At 34.8% G+C, this 10,129-nt stretch overlaps 1 protein-coding gene across 1 annotated transcript; it reads right to left on the bottom strand.

The window, feature by feature from the left end:
• Positions 1-2,244: 2,244 nt before the first annotated feature.
• Positions 2,245-8,780, bottom strand: LOC110923516 (NADP-dependent D-sorbitol-6-phosphate dehydrogenase). Its single transcript, XM_022167598.2, has 6 exons — positions 8,614-8,780; positions 8,294-8,388; positions 3,584-3,701; positions 3,379-3,511; positions 2,819-3,038; positions 2,245-2,749 (listed from the first exon to the last, which is right to left on the bottom strand). Exons 1-6 carry the CDS (start codon positions 8,744-8,746, stop codon positions 2,519-2,521), a joined length of 930 nt encoding a protein of 309 aa, XP_022023290.1. The 5' UTR covers positions 8,747-8,780; the 3' UTR covers positions 2,245-2,518.
• Positions 8,781-10,129: the final 1,349 nt, after the last annotated feature.

Below are 10,129 nucleotides of genomic sequence, written 5' to 3'. Positions count from 1 at the left end.
CTAATGGAGATTCGAGATAACGCCACGAAAGGTAATACAATAAGCACACTTATATATAGGAAGTATCAGCGGCGTATCCACCATGTGCTTATTGTATTATCTAGTTTCGTTATCTAAATCACCAACAAACTACACAAAAACCAATCATCGAGTTGTAAAGTACTTCTTAAAAACCTTACTATGAAGATAGGAAGATCTAAGACTGTACTTCAAATATCCTATATGAATCTAGCTATGAAGATAGGTAGACCACTTAAGGATAAAACATTACATTTGCATAATCGGAATAATACTCATAAAAGCACTTAGTGAACACACATATGCCATACATTTTGAAAACAGATCGATTACACATATGAATCACCCCAAAACATTTGAAAACGGTAAAAGAGGGGAACTATGTACTCGCATGGGGTTGCATATAGTCCTGGTTCAAAGGGTATAACAAAGCTCAAAAGACCAAGGGTTCAAGTGTTGAAGTGGTTCCTAGGGTAACAGATACTATGTTAGGGAATCGACACCTAAATCGGAAGATCGGGTAGAATGAGGTCTTGTAAACCAAATGAGTGTTGGAACTCATGTGATATGGTTTAACAAAGCCTATAGTCAAAATCGAAACCTATCCTAAGTGCTTACGACCCATTACGACCCATTAAGGTAGCTTATGCCACTTTAACGCGTCGTTCGCGCGAAAGCGCGTTCGAGACGCCTAACTAGTCCTATGACAAGTATTATATGCCTTAACATATCTAATTATGTTATACAATCAGTTTAGATGTCAAAACATGTGTTACATATGCTTAAAATGAAATTATGCAAAAAAGGGCATTTTGGTCATTTTCCTAAGGCATATAAACTACCTATCATACAACAAACTAAACGAAGTGACCATAAGGTATAACCTCATAAGGTTATTCCCTATACAAATATAGTCACATTATATGTTTGGTTGGATCCTAATGATTGACCAAACGGGCCGGGTTCGAAAGTCTAAGCGGTTGTCAAAACCGCTTGGCTTACGACTCTACACAAGCACTATCCTAAAAGTGACGAGTTAAATATGTTAAAACATGTTTAACGAAGTTAGAAAACAAGTTTGATATCAAAACAAACGGTTTTGATACCCAAGAATAGTTTGGTTGCAAAATACGCATGAATACGCATTTTGGCCGAAACTACGACTCGTCACTACGCCTAGTCAACGTGGTAATCAGTAGGTATAGTCACACGGGACTATAACCATCGTGATTACACTCACATTGCGAAGTTCAAAGAACTTCGTTTGACCAACTCGTGGTCAAAGTAGAAAGTCAAACACTGTTTGACTTTCGTGCTAAAAACGCATAAAAACATGAAAGAATACTCACAAAGGGTCCACGCTAGGAAGTGTGATCCAAGTTTGCTCAGATATGAAGTGTTTAAACCTAAACTTAGAGAAAAATGAATCAAGTGTGATTTGAAGTGAATGAAAGCATGGGTATTTATAGATTTTGGAGAACCGTTAGAATCGTTCCTCGTAAAACGTGCCTTGATCTAGACCTTACATGTGGGCACAAGGTATTTCTAAACCATGGGACAATCAAAACAAGCAAATGGTATTTGAAATTAGGGGGTAAAAACCATCAAAGCATCAAAATTGGACTAGATACAATGAATCTGGTCATTTGGGCACTTTTTGACGCTTTTAGTCCCTGTTGATCAAATAAGTTTATTTTTGCGCACCAAACACCTCAAAGTCTATTTCTAAGCTTTTTAAAGGATATTTACGGAATGTTTAACTTATGATCATATTCCGGAAGGTTTGTTACAGTACGAATCGGCATACTTTCGCAGTTTGTCGAAATTAGTCCCTGTAAGCGAATAAACTTGATTTCAACACACCGAACCATCCAAAACTTATTTCTAAGTTATGTGGAGGTTATTTAAGGTATGTTAAGCCTATGTCACTATTCCGGAGTGTTTGCCGCATTAAACTGATTACGTTTACGTATCAGTTCGCGTTTAACTTTCCAGAAAGCGATTTAAAGCTTGAAAATGAAATAGAATCAAAATGTGAAATTGTAAAACCAAAATAAACAAATTTTTGAGACCAAAACACATTGTTTCTTTGATAAAAGATAGTGTCCTACATTGTGTGTGTTTACGGAGCACAATTGTCACAGTAACCCTGTAATTAAGTCTTTTTAATGAGTTTATGTGTTCAACTCATAGAAAAGAGTATTGGCCCGGAATAAAACAATATGAAATGATAAACACCCCAGAAATTATACCTCTTTTTTATTAATTTGAACTCCCAATAACTCGAGCACCGACAATGTATACCAAGATCGGTATTAACCAAACCACAACCTTCTATGACTCGAATACTAATAAAATAAACCCATACTTATCATAATCTTTATTTATAATTCAAACTAAACCATGACTCAATACTCCAATTCATCTCTCATGCAACCGTGAAGATCAAGATTCGTCCAACAAAGAGTTCTTACAATCTTGAACAACACTAGTTGTTGGTTTAATCATTAATATCGAGGCCCCAAAACTTGGCAGGGTTATTGGTTCGATATTTGCGGTCCATGCTGTTGATGAACTCCATATCCTCCGTGGTCAACTCAAAGTCAAACACTTTGTAATTCTCTGCAAGTCGTTCGTGTTTTGATGATTTAGGGATGATTATGGTGTTCCGTTGTATGCCCCATCGGAGAACCACTTGTGCCACACTTTTCTTGTACTTGTCAGCTAAGCCCTGCTTGATTGCAGATTAAACCAAAATTAGTCAACTTCCATTTTAACTTTTCTAAAAAGTCAAACTTACTTTGAGATCTAGGTCATCTAAGCAAGAGACCGAACCGAATAACTTTGCATTAGCCAAGGAGCCACCTAGGGGAGTGTGAGCTGTAACTACAACTCCATGCTTCTGGCAGAACTTAACAAGAGACTCGCGTTGGAAATAAGGATGTGTTTCAATCTGGTTTACAGCCGGCTTTATTTTCGAGTAAGCTAAGCAATCTCTTGTCAACAAAATGCCATAGTTGCTGCATAAAAATTACTCAGCACAAAGTCAAGCTAACTGAACTGATATAATGAAATGTTGGGTTTGAAAACTTTACATCAGTACTTTAACACTCAACTAATCCTCCATTTCGACATGAATCTTCAAGAAAACTTTGTTGTGAACTAACAGAAAAATGCAAACTAAAATGTTTAACCTAGAAGTCAAATTCTAATGAGCTAATCATGGAATCTTGACATATTAAGAAAATTAAATGAAAAATAAACAACTAACAATTGATTATCTTGTTAAAAATGCAAAAACTCAACACCCCTGAAATTGTCGTAAGTCAAAAGTTTGAGTTATGGACAATAATATATAACCTAATCCCAATGCTGCGAACCAAGCCCATGGAGACGGTTTGTTCCATGGCATTCCATGTGGTCTCTAATGAAATCGTGGTGTCAACATCCAAAACACCATTTTCATCCAATGCGCTTGCAGGTGTACCAACTCCTATAATAAAATCAAAATCAAACAATAAGCATGTAACTTATGAGAGATCATCACATCATATATGGTTAATACCAGTATGCTTTGTTGCAATGGGAAAGTGAACAAGGAGAAGATCCAGATAGTCTAGTCGAAGCTTTTTCAAGCTGGATTTGCAAGCCTCCACAACATGTCCATGATCGGAGTTCCACACCTAAATGCAACACAAAAGACTTGTATTTCAGAAAATAAACCAAATAAACATTTCATCATGCTTTGCATGATTTTAGTACATTTTTTTACCAATATTGACTAACTTAAAGCTCAAATCAAGTCAGGCTTAAAGAAGCTCGAGCCTAACTTGAAGCTTCGTATACTAAGCTTGACTAGGTGTGCGCAACAAAAAAAACAACCTTATTGGTTATACAAGTATGACGATTTTTAGAGTTAATTACACAAATAGTACATCTAGGGTTGTGGTCTAATTCAAAAGAAGTGTATGTATTGTTGTGGTCTATACTTCGTCCTTTTTTACTCCACTTTACTTGATTAAAGCATTGTCCAAACTTTTTCACCCAAAGAGAAAGAAAATCGTCTTCTTTTTAGAACTAATAAGATCTTGCTTCGGTTGTACCGGTGATTAACTATGTAAAATAAGTCATTTATTTTTCTCTAGTAATTTTTTTCTTTATTATATTCTGACAATTCTCATCTTACTAGTGAATTTTGCTACTATAAGTAAGTTTCTATTTTCAAAACCCATTTTTACATGAATATGCGGACCGACCTTAGATATAAGATAAAGGTGTTGGTATAGTTGTGAGGAGATAATTGTTCTAAAAGTGAGCGGCGATAATGATATATGTTGGATCTGAAAGAGATTCGCGAAAACATTGGTTAGTCATGGGGTCGTTTAAAGTTGTTGTTGTTGTTGTTGCAACTTTCATTGAAGGTAGAGAGCCAGTGGTCAAGTTTAAAGTAGTGAATCTCATGATTTGGGTCTTAGAAAAGAAGTTGAAGATGTATTTTTTAATGGCCAACGAATGCTATACAAGCCAACTGTTGGTGTATGCTATGTGACAACAACTTTGTGTTGGTCTTTGGATATCTTAATTAAGACTGTGTTACGAGGAATTTAAGACAATGAAGGAATTCTGAGTTTAGGGAAACAAGGAATTCCGAATTTATGGCTTAAATAAAGATTTTGAGTATTCGTTTATTTAATCTATTTGATACGTTAACAAAAACAATCCAAATTCACTTGCTTTTGATACAAATGGGTTGGAATTGCTAGCTCTCCTTTATCCGTTCTCAATAGAACATTTCATTATTTAACGTATTTATATATATAGGATAAGAATCATTACAGATCGTTAATTATTGAAAGAATAAAATGAACAACTTCAAATCACTAAATTTTGGGATTTAAGCTTCATATTTTTAATATTTTATATTTTTTGCATTCATATCTGTATTATATATACATAAAAACCATATATGTAAGTAATTTAACGTACACATAACTTACATAAGTATAGGTTATATAAAAATTGATTTTTTTATATTTTGTTTTAAATTCTAGTATGAGAAACAATAAATCTTAAGTTCGTAACATGTTCATTTACTTTTTAGGTTTTAGAATTGAAAAAATAGGTGATTCATTTTGTTCTGCGTGTTTTCGCAATATTTAGTATTCTGTATTGAACCTTCCCATATATATAAGGGGAGGATCAAATAAAAAGTTGATTTTACCTAAGTAGGATAAGAAAGAATCTTTACCTTTCATTTTTCAAAACAATGGTTAATATGAAAGTGTAGAAAAAACTATGAGTTTAAAGGTATTTTTGTAATATCCTATTTCTTGACTTTATATCTCCATATATAAGTCACATGCATATTGTGACACTTCGGACCTTCCCGGGAAACTTTCTTGATGTAACGTTTCGTGTACGTATTTTATTAAATGAAAACGATGAACTATTTGTTATTATGTGTTATATGCCGATTTACTTATGTGTGTATGTTTATATATATATAAGTGTTATATATGTAAACCGAAACCTCGACCCGACTCGAGAACCGAAATGGTCTCGAGTGAACAATAGCAATTGGGCCGGTTAAGGCCTTGTAGCCGAAAAACCCAATCCGGAATCCCCCTAGCCCAACTCGGTACATTATATAAACCCAACCCCACCTCCCTTATCCATTTTACACACTCTCTTCTCACACTCTCCTCTCATCTTCTTCACTAAACCCTAAAACCCTAGCACAACACTACAATCCCTCTTCTTCTTCTCGGGTTCAACCAAATCAAGAACATACTCGGCTTTAGCTCGGAACCACCAACCGGAAGCTCATTCATCGAACCCACACACCTTAAGTCTCTACCGGTTAGTGTTTATATGCTCATGATTGTTGATGTTTGTTATGGTTGTGTGCTTATTAATGCTTGATCGTGATGTTATTGTTATAAAAGACTTGTTTGATGATAAAGGTGATTTCTTGAAATGATTATGTGTCTTAATGAAAAATAACCCGGTTTGGTGTTAAATGGTTTTGATATTATGCTAGATGCTTGTTTGAATGATTTTTAGCCGAATAATATGTATGTTTCGGATATGTGCTAATTGCTTGAATGACCGTATTAAGGGCTTGATTATGAGGTTTTAAGTGCACGGTTTGGGTTTTAGTAGTATGTCTTTGTTTGAATGATTTTTAGCTTATTAGGAGGATTGGTTATAATTATTGTTTGAATATTGTTGAGGAACATGAAGAACAATTTGAATGCCTTTGAAATATTTTTGAAATATGTATATTTGATCTGTTTTGGCTAATGATCAGACAAACAAACATGTTTTAGTGGTAATGGTACATATTGGTTTCACGAAAATGCATTTCCATTGGTTCGTACAAATGACAGGTTCTAGAAGGTCTTCATGCACACGTAAACCACGGTTGCGAGTCGCAACCTTTGGTTGCTACTCGAGACCGCACCAAGATTTGTCGAGACCTCCCGGTTGCGAGTCGCAATCAACGCGTATCGATCCGATTGCGAGTCGTAACCACAGCTGCTTTGTCGGAACCGCCGGTTGCGAGTCGGAATCTCTGATTTCGAGTCGCAACCAAAGCATGACGAACCGAGACCTCGGTTGCGAGTCGCAACCTTGGTTGCGAGTCATCTTTGTCTCGACTGGGCTGTTATTGGGCCAATGTACTTGTTGGATTGTCTGCTAACTGGACTGCTTGTGTATCTGTTACTGTTTTGGGCCCAATAACCCCACTGTTTGTATGTTGGACTTTCTGCATGTATACCTGCTACTGTAGTTATTCGCATTTACGATAAGTGTGTCTTATACGTGTTTACTTGTACCCGACTTGACCCATACTTGGTAACCATGCTAGGACGTGGTGACCAACATACTTAACCAAGTAACGTATCATACCGAGCAACCCAAGGTGAGTTCACAACTTAAAAGCATGCGTCCCGGTGGTTTGGGACACGAGACTAAAACAACCCTATCCCCTTGTAAAGGGGATACCGTCTACATTCCTTCCCTAGTTATTGGGAACAAACTTACTATATCTTCCCTAGTATTGGGAAACCTTTTTAGTTAATTACTGTTTATACGGAATGCAACTAACGGCACTAAACGCAACTCTATCACTCAAGTCCCTACTACATAATACCGATTAGTCGCCGGTGCCAGGCGAACGGGTTATTAGTTGATAGCGCTATTTAGGTCTTACCAGCCTCACACCGTGCCATGGTATGGGATCGGTCGTGAACTAATGTACTCAGGCATCCGTCAATGATGATAGAACATTGACATCGGGGCATCCTGCGGAAACGCATTCGGTTACCTAGTGTTCGGTATTGGAAAAACAGTTTAGTCGCTAACTTTTGGGGTAGCTCCCCATGGCATGTATAAACGGATAAATTAACTGGTGAAACAAGTTTTTTTGGAAATTAAAACTGGACAACCAGTGAACTCACTCAGCATTATTGTTGACCCCTTACTGCATGCTTTGCAGGTGGCCAGTGACTGGAGCAGCTGCTTGGGATGTGTAGTGGTCGTCTGCCCGTGTGTTGGGCATTTATCATGTTTACCTTATGAACAATGTTTAAAACTGTTAATTATGCTTCCGCTACATTTTACTCTGAACTTAAGACTTGAACTCCAAACTTAACACTTGCTAATCGTATGGTTAGTAAGTACTACTTTTGTTATCAATTTAGTTATTCAGTATAATTGGTGGCTGGATCCTGGTCAGTCACGCCCTCGAAGCGGGTGTTATCCGCGGGAGGATTTTGGGGGTGTGACACATATTCCCCCTTATCTTTTAAACGTTCATAACTTTTTCATACAACATCTTTTTTTTTAAATTACACGATAAATTCGTGGATCTTTTTTTTTTTTAATTTGAATACCATATTGTTATATAAAATGTGAGTAATGAGATCTAAAAAACAAAAAAAAAAAAAAAATCTTAGATTTCTATGTTGTATAAAATTTTTGTGCTGAATTTTTTGTGTTGACTTTTTTGTACTTGATTTTTTTTTTTTTTTTGCTGAATTTTTGTGGTATATTTTTTGTGCTGGATTTTCGTATTGTATTTTGAGAAAACAAAGGGTAAGAGTTTGTATTTAGGACTAAAATCCCCTTTTGTTCTACCTATAAAAAGTGTCACATGTATGTCTATAATTTTTCTTAGGTTACTTAGGCAAAACCGACTTTCTAGTGGATCCTTCCTATATATATATATACACACAGATGAGTTGAATTTGTGTGAAATAAACTGCAAGACCTTTGTAGTAATGAAGAGATCCTCCCTCTTCACCAATCCCAACTTAAATGCCTCGGCTAGTGCCTCCCCAACTTCTCCTTCATTCTGGTATTTTGCTGCAAGAATGAATAGCTAAGTAAATCCAATCTCAGGATTACAATTATATGAAAGATATGGTCCTTTTGAATAGCTTTGTTAAGTTACTGAACGTAAAAAAAATAAAATAAAAAACCACAAGCGCGATTAGAACATTAGTATGATACATATGACAACACAAAATTTTGAAAACTTCTTTCAAAATTGCGAACGTAGAAAGAGAAAAAGAGAAAATGAGATCATACCGGCACAATCAAAGTGACGATAACCGATTTTGATAGCTTTTATGAGGAGATCTTTGATATCTTTACCCTCCATACGCCACACACCCAGTCCGATTATTGGCATTGTGAACCCGCTGTTGAGGGTAACAGCCATTTCTTCGTTATTGAATTCTCACTATTTGTGAAAGCGATACTAGAGAGTTGAGTTTGAGTACTACCGCTGCATCTTATTATATACACATGTGCCTTAGTATTCCATATTGATCCAACGGTGGAGAAGCAATACACATGGGCCTTACAATTCCAGATTGATCCAACGGTAGAGATGATAACAAAGCAATAGAAGATAGATCAATCATTCATTGGGTTCGTAACTTTTTTGTATGAAATATCATGTTTTTATATAAAACACTATGTTATAATTGTGTATGTTATACGGCTCAATTAAATACAATGCTCCATGTTTAACTAGGTTAGAACCCCATGTAATACACAGGTTCAATAAATATAATTTTATATATCAAATAATAAAAATATATATATTCAAAAACCTCCTTTATAACAGGGTTGAGTAAATATAATTTTATATACCAAATAATAAAACAATATATCTTTAAAAATCTTGTTCATTACATGTGATGAATAAATGTAAATTTATATATTAAATAATAAAAAATTATAACCTTTAAGAAGCTCGTGTATTATACGTGTTGAGTATATTTAATTTTATATATCAAATAATGAAAAAAGTTACATTTTTTTAAGAAACTCATCTATTGTATGAGTTGAGCACATGTAATTTTATATAACAATCAATAAAAAGTTATATCTTGTTATATCTTTATAAACCTTGTGTATTATACGGATTGAATAAATCTAATTTTATATACCACATAATAAAAAAGTTATAATTTTAAAAAATCCGGTGTATTACACGAGTTGCATAAATGTAATTTTGTATAGTAAATAATAAAAATATTATATCTTTAAAAAAGCCCGTTTATTACACGGGTTGAATGATTATATTTTTTAAAAAAACTAACGAATATACTCGATATATGATGGATATGGTGATTGCGGTGATGGTTCTTATAAATGTCACGTTGAATACCGTATTTTTTATGTTTTAATTTAATTAGTATTTTAAATGATAAGGGTAGTTAAGTCATTTAACACCAACTTAACTTAACAAACTAACATACATCCACTCAGGTGACTATCCGAGTAACAAAAGATCAAACCACAGGGAGCATACGTGTAATTTTAAAAAGTTGGTGACTAAAGGTGAAAAAAATGAGAAACCATAGGGACCATCCGGGCAATTAACTCATATTTCAAAATATTATATTATCTCTTATACGAATTGTTTAAATTTATATTAAATTAATTTTATAATTATCTTTTAACTAGGGTAAGGATTTAGAGAGAACGGTGAAAAGTGTGAGAACGGTGAGAACGAATTTGGTGGTGACATGTGGCATTGATGTTAAATTACACTAAGAGGTAATATTGCCAAAAAACCCACTCACATGAACGG

The sequence above is a fragment of the Helianthus annuus genome, chromosome 17 (assembly GCF_002127325.2).
Source record: "Helianthus annuus cultivar XRQ/B chromosome 17, HanXRQr2.0-SUNRISE, whole genome shotgun sequence".
Lineage (NCBI taxonomy): Eukaryota > Viridiplantae > Streptophyta > Magnoliopsida > Asterales > Asteraceae > Helianthus > Helianthus annuus.
Note: the sequence above shows the minus strand (reverse complement) of the source record. Positions and strands in the feature narration are given on the sequence as shown.

Coding starts and splice junctions, on each gene's coding strand:
- LOC110923516 (XM_022167598.2), bottom strand. CDS start 8,746: ATGGCTGTTACCCTCAACAGCGGGTTCACAATGCCAATAATCGGACTG. Junction 8,389..8,613: donor TCGTCACTTTGATTGTGCCG/GTATGATCTCAT, acceptor TCATTCTTGCAG/CAAAATACCAGAATGAAGGA. Junction 3,039..3,378: donor GTTCGCAGCATTGGGATTAG/GTTATATATTAT, acceptor ATTTTTATGCAG/CAACTATGGCATTTTGTTGA.